This window comes from Populus alba, chromosome 7 (assembly GCF_005239225.2).
Source record: "Populus alba chromosome 7, ASM523922v2, whole genome shotgun sequence".
NCBI lineage: Eukaryota > Viridiplantae > Streptophyta > Magnoliopsida > Malpighiales > Salicaceae > Populus > Populus alba.
Genome location: NC_133290.1, coordinates 11,074,742 through 11,093,150, shown reverse-complemented (window position 1 = coordinate 11,093,150; position 18,409 = coordinate 11,074,742). Strand labels below are relative to the sequence as shown.

The following is an 18,409-nucleotide window of genomic DNA, read 5'->3' as shown; positions in this document are numbered from 1 at the left end:
AGTTTTTTGGATAGGAGGCAGGCACATACACCACTTCATAGCGTTGACTAAACAAGAAAATGGCCAGGACAGAGACGTTCTGCAATGTGACATGCGACCCATTTAGCAATTTGATAACATGTTTAAAATTATATTTTTATAAAATTTAAATTTATTTTTTTTATCATTTTAATATAAGGATAGTAAAAAAAATAGAAAATAAAAAAATATTATTTTAATATAATTTCAAATAAAAAATATTTTTAAAAAAATAATTAACACACTCACTAAAAAAATAAATATATTTAAATACATACATGAAGATTAATCAAAACAAAAATAAAAGTACTAGCGAGTTTTTTTAAAGTGTGATTATGGTTGTTTTTTAAAGTATTTTTCATGTTAAAATGTATTAAGATAATATTTTTTTTACTTTTTAAAAATTATTTTCAATATCAACACATTAAAATTATTTAAAAATATTAAAAATATATTAATTTAAAATAAATAAAAATATAAAAAAATATTTTTAAAAAAAATATTTTTAAAACCAAGAAACAAACATTCATTCAGGTACTAAACAGTACAGACAGTCCAAACGATGAAAAAACATCCTTGGACGTTAAGAAAAAGCTAACTCAACCCCCAACACACGCTCTGTTGTTTCCGCTACAACTTCTAATAGCTTCACAGTCCTCTCTCTGTGGTAATAATTTTGAAATTTTTAAAAGAAGCGGTCGTTGAGGCCTCCTCTTCTCTTCCATGGACACCGATCCATCTCCTTCTCCTTCTCTAACGATCCAAGAACCAACCCCCACTGATCATTCAAATCCAGCGGTGGAGAATGGTTATAACCTTAAACCCACATACAGAAAGAAGAAAAAAAGAATCTTTAAAGACACAACCATAAAGCCGCCGCCGCCTTCGTCATCTTCTTCTTCCTCTGTTACTGCCTCTATGAATAGAATTTCGAACGTGGCATACAAACGACGAAGCCCCAAGGTGGTTTTTGCTCCGCTTAGGCACAGGGGCGGTGTAGGTGATGGTAATGTGGAGGCTATTGCATTACATCTTGGGATGTCTTTTGCTGCTGTTGTTGCTCAGGTTTCTTCAATTTTCTGTTTTGCAAGCAATGCGATTGAAATTAGTGGTTTTGGTTCATAAAGTTTGGTTCTTTTTGGTGTTTGTTTAGTTTCTTAAGGTGATATGCTTGGGTTGGGAAATTTTAGGGTTTCCCTTTTTTTTGGTTATATGTTATTCAAATTTGTATGCTGTTGGTTGATTTGTTGGAATTGAGATAGATGGTTTTGGAATGCTATGGAGATTGTTGGTAGATTTTCTTATGTTGTGGAGTGTTTAGCTCCCTGAATGCACTTTGAGTTTATGTATTGACTTAGATATGCAGCCACGGAACTCCAACATGGGTTACAAACTTTTGGAAGTTAGCCTTTGATTAACTATGTTTTTCACGAAATTCAGTAATTGACTTGAATTGTGTTCTGCAAGCTGGTATTGCAATGATTAAGGGTTTGGTCTGTGAATAAAAGGTTTCTAAGCAACTGTATCAAAAATGTATGGATATAATGTACAATTGAAGGTCATTAAGATACATGTAAATTTCTTAGAGACAGATATCTGCCTTTTATCCATTGTTTTGGTGCTAGGGGAAAGCAGTAGGGGATTGAGACAGACCTTTCATGCTGTTATTAATGTGGATGTTCTATTGCTATTTGCGTACTGCATGGCTTACAGTTATTTACATGCTTTTACTTGTATGCGCGCATATTGTTAGTTGCATGTTTCTTATTTTGCTTACATAAATCTGTTCAAATCTATTAGTCTCTTATGGCTTACTTTGATTTGTGCATTGATATGTATCTAATTAGTGTATCCCAAGCAGTGTCCAGTATTTTATTCAACACTATGCTTGCAGTCTAATATCATTTGGTGGTTGAATTAATTTTGATATTAGGTTTACAGTTTACAGTTACTCATGCAATGAAAAGTTTCATCCTTGCAGGATGTATGTTTGTGGCATCAGTTGTATTGTTTTAACTTGTATTACTTGGTGAATCAAAATGTGAACTGGACTCTGCCTTCTCTTAAATATACAGAATAGATTGGTGATTGGTTATGAAGTTAACCTTTAACATCTTCAGAGCTGTTTGTTTGAACCTGAGATCTTGACATTTTGTATTGAGTCATGACTGCTATTTTTATCAATAGCCTTTCATTTTTGTAAAATAAAAGCATTAGAAAAAAAAAATTAAATTCCATTTGTCTTCCTTTTTAAGGTTTTGTTTTCACTTTGTAATTGTCGTATGTATACTATTAGCTTTTTCTCCCTTTGGTTTCATTCAGGAATGTTCTGTGAGATTTCTGATCTTCCTAATGAAATGACTTGCCTTGTGAAAAATCTCATTAAAAACATGCCGATGGCTTTTTCACAGTAATGTTGCAAGGATTAAAGCATCTTTATCATTTGCGCCTTTTTTAATGATTAGTATTTGTCAGTTGATATTGTTCATTTGTTGCTTTTTTTTTTATTATTGTAGGTTCTGGAGAGGAAAGATGCAGCAGGTGAAAGATTGTCTGTTGATCATCTTTCAATGGTAAAGTTTTTGCCTCTTTCAAGACTAACATGTATTTTATATTCGCCTCTCAGAAATAGAACTTTGAAGTCACTATTATGGTTTAACATCCCTTCTGCCGTACATTTTGTTATTCTGCATATGGAAGAACATATTAGTTATGTCACTCAAATGGACCGTTTGTCAAACAGTTCATACTTAGATAACAAGGCAATCAGATGCCCATCTAGTAAATTTTTCACTGCAGCTCTGTAAAATCACATGAATTAGACAAATTTGCCTTTGCATGCTTCCTCTTTGTTTTGGAGTCTGTTTGTTCTAATTTTATTGATGTTTGGAATGTTGGGAAAACCGAACTTAATGTGTCTGCTTGCATGCAGATCTGCACTTCAGCTGTCAGAGAATCTTTAGCCAGTGTAAGCCAGACCTTAACTGCTCACTTATCCATTGACTCTGGTCAAGTTCCCTCGTGTACTTGTCAACATCAGGCAGGCCACAAAATGCTGACCTTACACCCTATGTGCAACAGGTCTTTGGTGACAAATTTGATTTCTTTGCAAGAAATTTTCAGAATTCATTTGGGAGCACATTGAGTACTCTTAGATTGATTGATGAATCCTCTATCAACAAGAGACCACCTGCCTTAATCCACCAGAACCTAGATATTTCTGCTCCAGGCAGGACTCCCAATAAAAGTGTTGGCTGTGCCAGGAGCACCTGTATCAAAGATTGTGACTCAGAAACAGACTTGCCCACTACTTTGACTGGGGATCAAACACATGTACTTGAAAAGGTAGAAGAGAACATATCCATGGGTAGCTTGGGCCAAGAACTTGCCCTTCACAGACAAACCAACCAGCTAGCCTGTGCTCCTAGCTCATACCCTGTAATTAACACGTTTAGCGCTATTGAGAGATCTGTTGTCGAGCAAGCCCGTTCTAATGACCTGAAGGAAATAGAGATTGGTCTTGCAATGAAAAAACTGAAGTTGGAAGAGGAATTGTTGAATCTCACCTCAGAATCAAATTATCTGGGGAGATCAAAATTAGTAATGGGCATGTCAAAGGCATCCTTTGAAATTGACAAGTTCAAGACTCAATTAGAAGACACAAGGCATGCCGAGCTGCATAGAAAGTGCTCGGACTGTCTTGTTGCTGGTTTGATCATCATGTCTGCCTCGCTATCATACAGCGCGTATGTTTATTCATACAAAAGGATCAAAGAAGCTACTGAATCCTGCTCTCTTTTGCACAAGGCAAGGACCATGTCTTCTTGCTAATGCCATTTGATTTAGTTTCGTGAGATGTCTGTAACCATCATCTTTGTTGGTATGGCGGTCTGGTTCTACATGCTCTTTTTCTAGTACTAGGTACTAGCGAAGGTGCTTCCCCAAGCAACAACAGAGACCACAGAGAGGCTATTAAAAGAGAAGTTTTAAATAGAACTATAAAATCAGGAGCATATTAGCTCGGGCCTTGAGGTAGATGGTAAAAGTAAGGACTTGGGAGTTGCTTGGGCAGGCTTTATAGTCAAATCATTCCATAATGTTTGAAACTTGATGAGCAGAATGGAAACTGTGACCAAATTCCCTTTTTTTCAAACTTAAACATGATTTAGCAATCTCGATCTAAAACAGAGCCCTAACCATTGTTTTATCTCTGTCATATGTTTTGAACAATTTCTATTCCATTCCTTGAGCAACAGATGAGATGATTTTTTATTTTCTTTGCTATATATTCTTCTGCCTTAGTTACAATCATTCCAGATGTCTAGGAAATATTTATATGTTTCTGGTTATCTGTTTCAGGAGTCCAAATTCGGGTGGTCCGTCAAGCCTTTTTCATCCTTTAATTCCTGGCTACAGGTACTCATGTGTCAAGTTCAAGTTGTGAGCCAAATGGCATTTGGCATCCTAATTATCCTTGCAGTTGCTTTTTTGCTTGTTCAACGCTCCTCATCTCAACACCGGACAATGCCAATAACTTTCATTCTGCTGCTGTTGGGAGCTGTCTGTGGTTTTACTGGCAAACTTTGTGTGGATACACTGGGAGGGAGTGGATCGCACTGGCTTCTGTATTGGGAAGCTTTATGCGCGCTGCAGTTCTTCTCTAATGTATGTCCATCGACTTTGTTCTGTCTGCTTCACGGGCCCGTCACCGTCACGGCCATCGCCCGAGGGACAAAACCTAGCACAATATGTCCATATTGGCTCCGGCGATCACTTTTCTACGCGACTTCCCTCCTGCTTCTACCATTGTGCTGTGGTCTCTTGCCATTTGCTGGCCCTGGTGAATGGGCAGATCATTTTTTCTCTGGTAAAACGGATGATTGAGCCAAGAGTTAGAAGCCAAGGAAAGCTCGCTCCCATACATATTCACAACTGATCAAGCTTCCGTCTTTCTGTATGTAATTTACCTGCACTGTATGCCAACCTGCCCAAGAGTTATGTTTTTGCTGAAAATAAATAAGGTGGGCTGCTGTGTGAACTGACATGTTACTTTATCCACCGATGTACCTCAAACAACCTGGAAAATTCAGAACTGATTACGAAAATAAGAGCTACAAGGGCATCCAGTCATTTATTATAAATTCGGTCGTTTATTGTAATGTTGAAATACTGTAACTCGTTTTGGGACTAAAACTTCTGGTCATAATAACTAATATGTGGATGAAATGGACGGGAAACCAAAGAGAAATCCAAGCGACAGGTGGATTTCACTGCCGGCCGATACCTAGAAAATTTGAATAACCTCAACAATGTATCTTACAAATGCCTGCTAAAGTAAAAATGTGCGCCTGACTGACTCTCAAAAAGTTTTGAAACTGCAAAGTTTGTATCTCCTGAGACGCCGAGAATGATAAAGTGAAACTGTGGCACCGGAGGCATGCCTCCTCCCAGCTTCATGGTAAGCAAAACCTTTAAATTTGATTCTTTGCAGCCGAAGCAGGCTTCAAACAACTGTCATCCCTGTCCTAGATGTATCCACTCACAGAACCTCATGAGCCTTCCCATAATACCTGTTTATAAATGATGCCTGCAAGGGAAAATCAGCAAACATCACAAGGAATTCAGAAATTCACTTCGTGGAAAAAGGAAAGTGCAAGGTCTGAAGATTCTACTAATACTTCATGGTCTACCCTCTTTGACCAGGGAAAATCTACTAACACTTGGAAATCGAGTAACACTTGGAAATCAAGGACTTAAGGAAACAAATCTAGATGTTCCCTTGAGAAGGTAATCATAAAGGTTGCGAACTGTCTGAACCACAATCAGATTTTTTTTTTCTTTTCTCTTAGTAATTCAAAGCATAATACCAAGGAGTCAAGGCAGGGCATCATATGCTGTACACTGGAAGTACATAAAGGACGTCAAAACTGCCAAGCTCTCTCCAGGTGACATTTCAATGATAAAAAGTCGGAGGTTGAATATTCAACAGGCTGTCCCAGGGTAAAATGTCTCTACTGCAATTAGATTTCCTATTCTTAAGAAAAATTAATAGCAACTATAAACAAACTATTAATCAAAAGCTGCTTTCACAAAATGATGTCCTTGTGGATATTGTAACACTCTACCTTCACTTTTGATATGTCAGGTGTATCGGGCGTTTGCACAGGATAGAACTTGTAGAACCTCAGATTTTCTATCGCTCTTCTAGTTTCCTCACTCATTTCTTCCAGGGCCTTTCTCCTGGCTTCCCTAGCCTGCACCAAAGGAAACTTGTTACAAAGCAGCTAAAGACCTCCCACTTGCACTTGCAAACCAAACAGAACCAAACAAGTTACCTCTCTATTAGCTTTCTTCGCTTCTCGAACTTTCTCCTTGACAAATTCCTAAGAAAACAAAGATACAAGGTTCAATTATTAACAAAAATAGGATGAAACAATGAAATATTTGAATATATTTCATAAAATTCACCTTAAAGGCATCCTTTTGATCTTCAGATAATTCCTCCTCCTGGATCAGCTTATCAATGAACTCCTGCAGGTTAATAGATAGATCTTAATACAAACTAGTTGTTCTTTCTTTACAAGGGTAGGGAGGTGGTTCAGGGAAGAATTTTGTCAGAGTTGAGAAATGATAGGACAAATATATTCCCCAAGAACTCCTGACAGGAAATATCAAGGCATGGTTTGTACTTATCAGGTGAGGAGAGTTCAGGAATATGTTACTAGGCATACACCATTTCCACATAATTCCTTCAAACATGCAGGAGACAATCCAATTCTACACACTGAAATGGTAGATTTAGAAGATGACTACCATAGCCATACGTTCAAACCAATTCTTCCATAAGGCCAAATGTCATAGTGGTTATCAAGCATTCAAAAGAATGAAGGAATGAATAAAGCAACTTCATGAAAAACCATCCAAGTTAAACCAAGACAAGTATCAGAAATAAAAATCATACCTGAAGTTCATCTAATTCCCAATCAAATTCACAAAAAATCTGCAATTACCAATGCTAAAAGGTCAATTTGCAGAATCGTATATCAGTGCTACACTTATCATAGCAACTAAACTAAGCAAAACAGTTTGCTTAACTGACAATATAAACTATAATTTCTAAATGAATCTCAACTCAAGCTATCTGTCAACATCCAAAGGTCTTGGTTTCCATCAATTCATTTCTTTTACATGCTATTCACTTACTGGCTTTGGTTCTGATGGGAAAATTATTTGAACCTCGGTGCTCTGCTCAAGCTCATCTTCTTGAAGAGGGTTGTAGAAATCTGTCAAAAGAGGAAGCATTTCAGAGGAATAGAACAGTCCCCCGTACATTGGCAATAAGAGATGACAGAATGCTAAAAGCTGATACAGGCAGGAGCTGTACTATCATATGCTCTGATTAGTCAAGCAAGCAACCAAACATGGTTCAGCAAAATTTACATGTTGTGGTCCACAAACTTTTGGTGCTCGTCAGAACTTAAAGGGCACTTTTTTCCATTCTTTTCACAACACTATTTTAGTACAATGAATTTCATGTGAAATACAGCAATCTAAACATCATAAAATTTCCTCAAAACTTACAAGGTAAGCAGTACTCGTATTTCTTGATCCGATCAATCTTCAAATGTTTCAAAGCAGCCCTGCAAGCAATCCATATGCATAAGCAACGGGAATAGGAATAGGCACATGCAAAGATACACACACATCATAGTATCTGAAAATTTCAATGAAACACTACAAACCTCAATAGTGCTCATAAAAATCGTATGCTTGTGTGTATTCAACATCAGATGATTAACGAATCAGAGAAAAAAAAGAGAATTACTAAAGTGAAAATGTTACAAATAGAATCTGCTGAAGGAAGATCTAACTGTAAGTTTTCATGTCTATTGCAATAACATGCTCGCTGTAAATTTTCTAACAGATCTATGAACATAACAGTGTTGAACCTTCCTCTTGCTTCTATTTTGTTCAAATTCAATCCCTGATGTGTCATTATGTGTCATTATTTTGTTCAATAGATATTGAGCAGAATGCCATCCAATTGCCATATTAGAAGGTGCATATAACCAAGGAAAAATGAGAAATTTGAAACCAGAATATAGCAAAAGGTTAAGTTATTTCTGTTAAAATGAATAATATGATAATAGTTCTCAAAAGCAGAAACATAGAACTGGATTATCCAGCAACAAAAGTACCAAATCAGTTGTCCACAAATGCCCGTAAGTAATTTGAATACAATGTAGGATTGTAGTATATATTTAGTGAAAATGGGAAGCAATAAAGAAATTGAAGAGCAGTCTGTCCTGGCAACTAAGAATCTGCATACAAAAACCAATGGATAACTAAGAATCCACATACAAAAACCAACTTCCTATCAGAACAGTGCTCCATACATATAGCTCAAGGAACTTTAAAATGCAGATAAAAATGTAAATAAATAAATAGTCAGGAAGATTGAGGGGGGGGGGGTTAAGTAATAACCATAGAGAAAGAAACAACCTCGTACAAAATACTAGAAATTATATGATATCTATAAATATAAATAAATAAATAAACAGGAAGATTGAGAGGGGGGGAGGTACCTTCTCTGAGTGCAACTCAAAATAAAAATCTGATGTCTCAGTCTATCAACTCGGCTTTCTCTGGAGAAGGATTTAAGTTACAAAGAGACATTGAACAAAAAATGCAACTTGAGAGATTATTTGAGAAGAGAGAGACTCCATGAAATCAATTAGAAATCTACTTTGGAATACCTGTCTTCCAAAGGTATATAAGGAACCCAGTCCATTTTCATTTGCTTCATGGGAATTATTTCTTCAACCTCCCTCTGAACTGACTTAATTCCAATCTTATTAGAAGGAGGGAAAGGAGACACGACCTGTAAAATAAAATGTTTAACAAAGAGAAATGCAGCAAAAAGAAATGACATACTTCCACTAATTCAGAGGATTTTTTTTCAGGAAAAAATAAAAAGACTAGAGGCACTTGTCTTTACAACAACACCAATCAGCAACTGTAATTCTGAAATTAGAACAGATGAAGAAACATGTGATGAGGCAACTCTTAGGAAGAAAAAAAGTGTTGGAAAAGTAACAATACGAAACACAAATGCTCAAGCTCTTCATCTCTAGCCTTGAGAAGCACACAAAGTGGATGTCTTCATAATAAAACATAGGCCTTCTTAAGTTCATTTTATATGAGGTTTGACTACGCGTAAAGGTGGGGACAATTGCAGAACCAGCATTCTCACTTCCCAACTTTGAAAAGAGAGTTCTATGATCCTGCTATTGCCATAAAGGAAATATGAGAAATATAGTGTATGGGTTCTATGACCTTTCACTCCCACAACGTGCTTTAATGCAAGGAAGCACTTCTTGGACATCTATATCTAGAAACCTCAGATCCTTATCATACAAGGTTTAAGTAAGTGTAAAGGTGGGGACAGTGTAAATGTCATAACCAGACGCAAAGTTAAACCTTGTACAAAATGAAGCATGTTGCTTTTATCATGAATAAAAAACAAATTAAAAATATACGATGATAAGAAGTTTATAAAGTCCGCTCCTTAAAAAATTTCACAGATGAACACATGTACATTAGATTACATGCAAAAGCAACTGTTTCAATAAACTTACCGCCACCACTGCAGGTATGTAGATTAATATGTTTTCATCCTTGAAAGGGACCAGTTGAGCTGAAGAAACACAAGAAACAAAGTAAGATTCACATGACAAATGAAAAAGACAGGACACGGGAAAACCAAGCAAAAACAATGCAATGTCCACCCATTTAGAGAAGCCTGTTTAGACTTTAGAAAAAATTTAGTGTTTCAAGTTAACAAGAAACTCACGCTCTGTACACCCAAAAAGGTAAACTGTCTTCCCATGTAGAACACCTCCTTCTTCAAATGCATTCTGACCAGTAAGAGGTGTAATTTCAGTTTACATACATACTAAGAATTATCTGCGCCGCTACTCTACCAAAAAAAAATAACAAAAAAGAAAGGCATGGGTTATTTGATGACATCCACCTCTAGATTAGAGAAATTCCAGTTAAATCCGTAAACCTTGTCCAATTGATCCCACTGTAAACCAAAAAAAATAGAACCATAAGCAACATAATTAATTCAGCCAACAAAGCAAAGAACAGAATAAAAAATCAAAACCTAACCTCTGTACCGACGGGGAATATTTGCTTCCATAAATCTTCCTGCATAAGAAAACAATTTCACAATGCTTACTTTTGAGTTCCAACTTCAAAACAACACCGCACTCTCACAAATTCAACCAAAAAAAAAATGGAAAATAGCCTTGCTATAAAAACACTACACAGTTTAAGAATTTTAACCTAACTGAGCCAGAATTCGGAAAAAAAAAATGAACTAACAAACTGCATCTATTGACCTTAAACTTAACACTAAACTTTTTCCAGTCTTTTAATTTATTAATTAACAATGTGAATAACCTAAGAAAAAATCCGATTTTATTTTTTAAAAAAAAAAAACCTGTTAAGAAAATCCGATTTTATTATTTTTTAAAAAACCTGTTAAGAAACAGAAATTCAACAAGTTATCCATGAATTCTTCAACAAAAAAATAAATAATTAATTAATTGAAACAAAATAATGCGAGTGAGTGAAAGATTAGAGCACCAAGTTGCGCTGGTCCTCGAAGTATTCAGGTTCGGGTTCGGGTTTGGATGCCTTGACCCGCTTAGCTCTAGTAGGTGGCTTGGTCGATTCGGTGGTTTTGTGGTTGTCAGGAGCACGAGCAGGAGCAGCTTCTTCTTCTTTCTGGCTTCTCTTTCTCTTGGCTCCTTTCCTCATTACTGATGGATTGATTTTCTAGAGAGAGAAAAATGAAGTTTTTTTAATTTAACGGATCGAAATCGATGGATCCGGATTCAAATTTTAGAGATAGAAGGAAACAGAGAGGGTATCTTGGTATGGTTTTTTCAAAAGCGTGGAATTGACGCGGGGAGACAGATAGGGTTTTCTTTCAATTTTTGGGTTTTAACAAATCACTGTTTTAAAGGATGGCGTACGGACAACGCCGGGCAAATGTGGTGAAAAAAATGGGAAAACAGGTGGCTAAGAGCGTGTTTGGTAGTGTGGTAGCGGTTGCTTTTCAAATAGCTTTTCATGCCGAAAAGCATGCCAATGATGTTTTTTTATTTTTTAAAAATCATTTTTGACATCAGCACATCAAAACGATCCAAAAAGTACAAACCGAACTCAATTTTAGCAAAAAAAAAAAAAAAATTTCAAAATTTAACGAAACGCAGTTACAAACGCAATGCCAAACACTCTCTAAGTTTGAGATGGTGTTTGGCAATGCTTATACGGTTGTGGTTGGTTAAAAAGCAGTAAAACACCCGTTTGGTTAATCACAAACCACAGTTTAATTTGACGTGGGTCCCATTAAAAATCACGTTTCAATTGAAAAAAGTGAAAAGCAGAATGAATTTGCTTTTCATGCGTCTGTACTCTCTCTCATCACCGACAATTTACATTTGCTTTTGCAATTACTTCCCAACTTCTCTCTGTCGTCCCTCATCAATTTGCTTGTCCCTCATCAATTTGCAAACCATTTTCCAACGGTTACAAACCCACATCACAGATCAATGTTCTGACGAGCTAAAAACCTCCAAAACTTTCCCCAAACTTCGGTTCCTTACCTTCAGTTCCTTACCTCTCTCTCACCACCAAACTTTCCCCTGTAAACAACCTCCAAAACGGTTGCAGATCTGACGAGCTAAACCCAAATTTCCTTCCCCAAACTATTTCTCCTCTCTCTTCTCCTGCTAACCCCGTTTCTATTTTGCCCCAAAACCAACGCCAGAACACTTCTTCCCCTCTGTCCATCAAACACAAACCGTCACTCGATTGTCCCTCCATTGTTACAATTGCAGAAAAAAAACCAAGAGATACCGGTTAATGTGCGTTCCCCTTGTCAATTTTTGTTTAACGTGTGTCTCAAAATCTAACGGGTTTCTATTGTTTTTGATTTTGCAGAACACAGCTGCTACACCGTTTTGGGTTTGCAAAAGACAGAGACTGAGGTAAGTTCCTCCCTCATTTCCATCTTCATTTTCAGTTTTTTTAGATGAAGTATTTCATGTTTGTGCTGCTGCATGCTTGATTCCAATTTTTTTTTTTGTAAATCTTTATAAACGGCACAGTAATGGCTTTCTGAAAAACTCAGCCCTAAACCGCCGTTCACCTTCTCCAAAAACCCCCTCTAATCTTCCCCTCTTCTGATTTTTGCATTGCTTTAACAATTCCTTGAATTTTTTTTTTTTGAATCTGGAGAGGCAAATGATGAATCTTTTGAATTGTTGAATGCTCAGACTCTTATTTGGGTTTGGGTTCTTATGATTAGATTCTTGAATAGGAAGATCTGATGCTCTCGGCTTTGTCTTCAAGTCTCGGCTTCAATGGGTTTTTTTTTAATTACTGGCAGCCAATGATGACAATACTATCTTCATGGTTTTTTTTCAATCTGGAGAGGCAGATGATGACAATACTATCTTCATGAATCTTTTGAATTGTTGAATGCTCTGCCTCTTATTTGGGTTTCGGTTCTTATGATTTGCTTTCATGGGTTTTTTTTATTATTGTGCTGGCAGCCAATGATGACAATACTATTTTCCCTTGAAAGCATGTCTATGGATCTGCCTAACTGTTGAAATGCATGAAGTAGGACGGTCTGAGGCTTGAATGGTTTTAGTTTTTTTTTTTGTTTTTCAAGATTTTGTTTTCTATAGCATGATGAGAAAACATAAAAAATAACAGTGTTATTTTGTTTTTCAAGATTTTGTTTTCAGCTGTTTTTTTGTATTTCCTATGCTGCTATAGGTTTGTTTTTTTTAATTTGTTTGTTGGATGGGATGATCGTTGCATTGTAGATGAAAACAGCTGCATTCATGGGTTTAGTGCGTGCATGATGCATATATAAAGATAGGTGTAGATGTAATGGATTTTGTGATTCTGGTCTTTTATAAACTGAGATGAGAATGGCTAAGTTCCTGCAGTATCTGGTCTTCGTACTGTCGGGAGTTAGCAATGCTTTGCTTGTTTACTAGAGCTCTAACTGATGTCTATGAAATCTCAAAGAATAAAATTCAGTAAATGATAACAGCTATTAGTTTCCAGTTCTGTTACTAGTCTAAAGGAACTGCAAAGTGTTTTTGCTGGAATTACTTGATGCTCACAGTTTCTTGTTTGGTATTTGCAGCTTCAATTTATCCGGCATGTCTCAGGCAACTATAGTTTGAAAAAGAAGCGTTCATTGAAAAAGATTGCTGGGTCAGAATCATAAAAAATGTAAGGATCTGCGCCTGACCATATCTTGATTTCTTTAGATATTATCATTGTGTCAAGTATTTTGTTTCAGTGTACTTACTAGCTCTCAGTCACAGATAAACATGCTTGCTTGCCAACATAGACAAGTTTGTCATTTCTTAAGCCATGTTGAACTAGTTGGTCTCTCCATTTTACCTTTGCAATTTTGCATAAACAAACACATGTTTTTGTCTTCGAAGGCTAAAAAATGGCTCTGAAGTCTACTGTTTTGTGCATGATGAGAAACATAAAAAATAACAGTTATCCATGGCTGATGCATTAGTGCTGATTATTGTTGAATCTGAAACTGTAGAGTTCTTTACAAGCTTTTTTTATAATTTGTTGTAATCCCATGAGTGGTCTGATTAACTGGGAAAAAAAGTAATTCTATGTGTGTTTGCTTGATTCCTTTACGTTAGCCAGCAGATGAGTTTTTATCATACTTTCTTTTTCGCAAAACTTCCCATGTAATGCTGAACTTTAGATTTACAGATCTCAATTGTTTTGAATTTAGCAAAATTTAATTGCTTCTATATACTGCTTGTCTGTTGTTCTTTGTTTATGTACTTTAGCAAATATATTCTGTTCTATTTTTTTTTCCCTCTGTTTTTGTCAAAATAACAGCATGATGGCAATGAAGTGTTGCTTGATAATTCAAATTTTTTATCATGGTTGAAACTGAGTTTTCTGAGCAGTTAAAAATTAATGGGTTGCAATTAACATTTCATTACAAATGAACGTGAACATTCCCATTCAAATACATGTATGTGCTGAACATTTACTGTTATATTATTGTTATAGTCCACGGTTTATGTATGTGCCACTATTTATTTGATATCATTTATTGATTTCAAAATTTTTTTAAATGTGTTAAAAGATATCATGGAAGGTCTTGAATCTTTTGATAAGGCTGCTTGGACAAAAGACATGTTGCATATATTTTGTGATATATGCATTAAGGCAATTGATATGGGAATGAGACCTAATACTCATTTCGATAAAACGGGGTGGAAATTTCTTATAACATCATTCAAAGAACAAACTGGGCATTCATTCACTAAAACACAATTGAAAAACAAATGGGATGGATGCAAAAAGGATTGGAGGATATGGAATAAGCTGGTTTCAGAAACCGGTGTTGGCTGGAATAGTGAAATAGGCACAATTGCAGCTAGCGATGAGTGGTGGAAAACAAAAAATTCAGGTACATTCCTTGTCATCCTAACAATTTCTTTTATTATTGTCAAATTCCATCCCTAAAATTTTACTAGTATTGATCCTTCATTACTTGATTTAATTTATACGCAGGAAATTAGAGGAGCCAAAAAATTCAGACATGTCGGTATTGAGCCATCTTTGAAGAATAAATTTGACCGAATGTATTCCAACATTGTCGCAACTGGAGCGTTTGCATGGGCTCCTTCATCAGGTGTACCTGCCGGCAGTGGTCTTGATCCTGGTACAAGCAATGCCGACATTGTTGATGATGGTTTGGAAGAGGGCAGCGGTGATTCGGAGGAAGATGTCAATCCAGATTTCCAGACTGACATGGCTCGAATGGTTGGAGAGATAAATATGTCAACCAGCAGCAATACAAAAAGCAGCGGCAAAAGAAAAGGACGAGATCATGCCGATGTGCGATGTAGAAAGAAGAAAACATCTGGAATTGGTGTTCAGCTGATGACAAGGTGCAATCATCTTCTTGAGAGTATGTCGACTAAGAGTGATTCGACGTCGATTAATTTGGATCGCGAAGGTTGTAGCATCCCCGAGGTGATAGCTGAGCTGCACTCAATTCCTGGAGTTTCAATTGAAGATGACTTCCACGACTTCACTACGGAGTTTCTCATTTCAAGAAGGAAAAGAGAAATGTGGGCCAGTATGGGCGATAAGCAACAGAAGTTGAGATGGTTGCAGCGAATGTATGCACGAACTAAACGTGCTTAGCTGACATTGTATGATTTAAGTAGCTTAAATGTTAATCAATTAAAGTATGTTCAAGTGCTTACGATATTTATACATGTTTATTTTTTTGTTGCAGAGTTATGGGATGACGGTTTTTAAAAGAGTAGTTTCCATTTGCCGAAGTTTGTTCGAGGCATTGTATTATTCCACATTTGATTTTAAGGCATATGAGCATATGCGTTTGCGGTAATTTATGTACTTTTATATTTATTAAACTGCTTTGCGGGAGTAAACAAACTTGTATGAGAAATTGGTGGTTGTAATGTTGTATTTTATTTACGAATTACAATGTTCAATGGTTAATGTTAAATGGTTGACCCTTTAATGGAATTGGTTGTTAATTTACATGAAATGGTTGTTCAAAATTACCTTAACTGTTTTGTTAATTGTATATTTTTATTTGCTGCCGTGAGGTCTGCTGGGAATAATACTACATGCTGCTGTGTTTCTTTCCTTAGCTGTAATTTTTTCAATTGGTTAGCTACTGTGAGATTGACATGCTGCTGGTCATTCCATCCTTGGCTGTATTTTTTTTTCCATTAGGTAGCTAGCTAGATGCTCATGTATGTCATGTGCTGAATTTTTAACTTGGTGTTAAATATTACCAATCAAGGGCCTCCTGTTTCATACAAGTTTAGTGAAAATGATGATGTGCTTGCTTATTTAGGAAGCAATTGCATTTAAGATTCAGTTTATGCATCCCTGGGGAAGTCACTGATAAAATCTTAAATGTTTGTTGGTTAAAATATTTTCTTAACATGTAGGTTTGAACTCATATGGCTGGGAAACAACACAGATGGAATGGCCTTGATTACTTATTTTTGAAGTGCGACTTTTGATCTAGATATTTCTATTCGAGCACCTTTTTGTTGTGCTTTACATACATTATCAGCTTCTGTTGCAGCTGTTTACTTAACCTTGGCATATTCTACAACTAAGAGTTTGATTGGTCAAATGAAAAGTTGCTTACATTGATTAATCACCATTCAGAACAAGTTTTGTGTAATTAGAATCATTGGATGCATACTGTTTTTTTGTCACAGCCTGAAATTCAATTGGTTTCATCTGTATGTCAAAACTCCAAAACATCATTTACCCAGATTGATTTTTCAAGCTATGTGGTGAAATCACAGTACTGTAACGATATCATGCCTCAATTGAAGTTTGTTATGAATAGCTCCAGTGCAAGTTGAAATTCAATGTTTTTGTTGCCTTAACTATTCTGTGTTTTCGTACTGATGCTTTGCTTTGATGTTGTTTCTTACTTTTCTTTGTTGCTGGTCATCCTACTGCTTCAGAAACTTGGAACTCTGTTTTTATTGGAAATGACATGCTGCTGTGTTTCTTTCATTTACTAGAATTTAGCTACTTGTGAGGTCTGAAAAAGCAAGCTCTTTTGCAGTCACTGTTTGTGTTTTTTCATTGTTACCGTGAGGTGATGGGACAAATGTTGATGTTGTTTCTTACTTTTCTTTGTTGCTGGTCATCCTACTGCTTCAGAAACTTGGAACACTGTTTTTATTGGAAATGACATGCTGCTGTGTTTCTTTCATTTACTGGAATTTAGCTACTTGTGAGGTCTGAAAAAGCAACCTCTTTTGCAGTTACTGTTTGTGTTTTTTTCATTGTTGCTGTGAGGTGATGGGACAAATGTTGATGTTGTTTCATACTTTTCTTGGTTGCTGGTCGTCCTACTGCTTCAGAAACGTGGAACTCAGTTTTTATTGGAAATGAATGGCAGGATGGTGTACATATATGAGATGTGAACTCTGTTTTTGGCAGGATAGTGTACATATATGAGCTGTGAACTTTGTTTTTTGCAGGATGGTGTACATATATGAGCTGTAAAAGTAACATTATATGCTACTTTTACAGCACATGCATACATGTGAATGAATGTACTTATGTTGAAAGATGAAAAATTGTAAAATAGACGTAAAGAGCATTGAAATTTTCTATATAAAGAGGAATGTTTGCATTATATTTTTCAATGAAATAGCTTTCTTCATAACAAGCTTCAAAAAACCTCTCAATTGCACCAAATACAAGCAAGTAGAATACTTCTTTTTTGTTGGCTTTACAGGTATGGAAAAAACTTATGTTGAACTAACTTTTTGATAGTTTTTTTATTGAATGATATTTAATTATTTAATTTTTTTTTTTATTAACAACATATAATTTTTTTTCTTTTTTACATGTAAATGAAGTTATGGCTGATCCACGATTTAATGACATATTGAATGAAGATTTCGATTGTAATTATGATACTATAATGAACCGCATTGTAGATCAAATTAATTATCCTTGTGAAGGTAGTGGTGCCTCAGTTGATGGTGCTGGAGATGACAGTAATGGAAACGATTCCGACGATAGTAGTGGCAGTGGCAGTGGCAGTGGCAGTGGCAGTGGCAGTGACAGTGATGGTGACGATGCATTTATTATAAGGAGGCATCTTGATAGGAAAAAATTAATTATTTGCGTAGCTGGAGCTATAAATTATTATTATTATAATTATATGTTTAAAGAACCATGTATGGTTTCATATAACACAGGGATGCGTTGGTTGACAGATGTTTTAAAAGGGCATTGGAAACGAAGTGTTAACATGTTCAGGATGGACGCAACCACTTTTTTGAGTTTGTGCACCGACTTGGAAACGTGCTATGGCTTAAAACCGTCAAGAAGAATGAGCGTTATTGAAAAGGTAGCAATGTTTCTATTTACAATAGCAGTTGGGGCGTCAAATAGACAAGTGCAGGAAAGATTCCAACATTCAGGTGAAACTGTTAGTCGATGTTTTAAAGAAGTGCTTAAATCATTACGTTTGTTTGCTGTGGAAATCATAAAACCAGTAGATCCACAATTTACGTGCACACCAAGAGAAATTGCTATGAATCCAAGATTTATGCCACATTTCAAGGTAAGATTAATTTTTTTATATATATAATTAAGTAGTTTAATTAAGTTGTTCAGAGGAGTATGAAATATATTATAAAAGTTTATATAAGTACTATAAATGTTTTTGTGGCATGTAGAATTGTGTCGGTGCAATTGATGGAACACATGTTCGTGCCTGCGTACC

At 35.9% G+C, this 18,409-nt stretch overlaps 3 protein-coding genes, 2 non-coding genes and 1 pseudogene across 5 annotated transcripts; 5 read left to right on the top strand and 1 right to left on the bottom strand.

Annotated features, from left to right (window-relative positions):
* The first annotated feature begins 617 nt into the window (after positions 1–617).
* Positions 618–5,159, top strand: LOC118043503 (protein CPR-5). Its single transcript, XM_035051513.2, has 5 exons — positions 618–1,083; positions 2,535–2,591; positions 2,951–2,986; positions 3,100–3,825; positions 4,378–5,159. The coding sequence occupies exons 1-5, from the start codon at positions 742–744 to the stop codon at positions 4,900–4,902; spliced, it is 1,686 nt and encodes a 561-aa protein (XP_034907404.1). The 5' UTR covers positions 618–741; the 3' UTR covers positions 4,903–5,159.
* LOC118043504 (protein HEAT INTOLERANT 4) lies at positions 5,115–11,106 on the bottom strand. The gene is made up of 14 exons (XM_035051514.2): positions 10,672–11,106; positions 10,192–10,230; positions 10,052–10,105; positions 9,872–9,935; positions 9,657–9,715; positions 8,775–8,899; positions 8,604–8,663; positions 7,600–7,658; positions 7,222–7,301; positions 6,980–7,018; positions 6,487–6,549; positions 6,354–6,401; positions 6,144–6,272; positions 5,115–5,605 (listed from the first exon to the last, which is right to left on the bottom strand). The coding sequence occupies exons 1-14, from the start codon at positions 10,843–10,845 to the stop codon at positions 5,558–5,560; spliced, it is 1,041 nt and encodes a 346-aa protein (XP_034907405.1). The 5' UTR covers positions 10,846–11,106; the 3' UTR covers positions 5,115–5,557.
* Positions 11,107–12,343: 1,237 nt separating this feature from the next.
* LOC118043624 (small nucleolar RNA snoR64a) lies at positions 12,344–12,425 on the top strand (annotated as a pseudogene).
* A 221-nt stretch (positions 12,426–12,646) lies between these two features.
* On the top strand, positions 12,647–12,734 carry LOC118043626 (small nucleolar RNA snoR20a). The gene has a single exon (XR_004686672.1). It is a non-coding gene; the product is annotated as a small nucleolar RNA snoR20a (small nucleolar RNA).
* An 855-nt stretch (positions 12,735–13,589) lies between these two features.
* LOC118043630 (small nucleolar RNA R38) lies at positions 13,590–13,674 on the top strand. Its single transcript, XR_004686676.1, has one exon. It is a non-coding gene; the product is annotated as a small nucleolar RNA R38 (small nucleolar RNA).
* A 570-nt stretch (positions 13,675–14,244) lies between these two features.
* Positions 14,245–15,309, top strand: LOC118043511 (uncharacterized). The gene is made up of 2 exons (XM_073410336.1): positions 14,245–14,566; positions 14,792–15,309. The coding sequence occupies exons 1-2, from the start codon at positions 14,245–14,247 to the stop codon at positions 15,307–15,309; spliced, it is 840 nt and encodes a 279-aa protein (XP_073266437.1).
* Positions 15,310–18,409: the final 3,100 nt, after the last annotated feature.

Bases quoted from the DNA above. Each gene is read 5' to 3' on its own strand.
- LOC118043503 (XM_035051513.2), top strand. From the start codon at position 742: ATGGACACCGATCCATCTCCTTCTCCTTCTCTAACGATCCAAGAACCA. The intron at 2,592-2,950 runs GTAAAGTTTTTG...GCTTGCATGCAG, and splicing joins CTGTTGATCATCTTTCAATG to ATCTGCACTTCAGCTGTCAG. The intron at 2,987-3,099 runs GTAAGCCAGACC...TATGTGCAACAG, and splicing joins TCAGAGAATCTTTAGCCAGT to GTCTTTGGTGACAAATTTGA.
- LOC118043504 (XM_035051514.2), bottom strand. From the start codon at position 10,845: ATGAGGAAAGGAGCCAAGAGAAAGAGAAGCCAGAAAGAAGAAGAAGCT. The intron at 10,231-10,671 runs GTGCTCTAATCT...TTTCTTATGCAG, and splicing joins TCGAGGACCAGCGCAACTTG to GAAGATTTATGGAAGCAAAT. The intron at 6,273-6,353 runs GTAACTTGTTTG...CCTTTGGTGCAG, and splicing joins CGAAGAAAGCTAATAGAGAG to GCTAGGGAAGCCAGGAGAAA.
- LOC118043511 (XM_073410336.1), top strand. From the start codon at position 14,245: ATGGAAGGTCTTGAATCTTTTGATAAGGCTGCTTGGACAAAAGACATG. The intron at 14,567-14,791 runs GTACATTCCTTG...CTCCTTCATCAG, and splicing joins GTGGAAAACAAAAAATTCAG to GTGTACCTGCCGGCAGTGGT.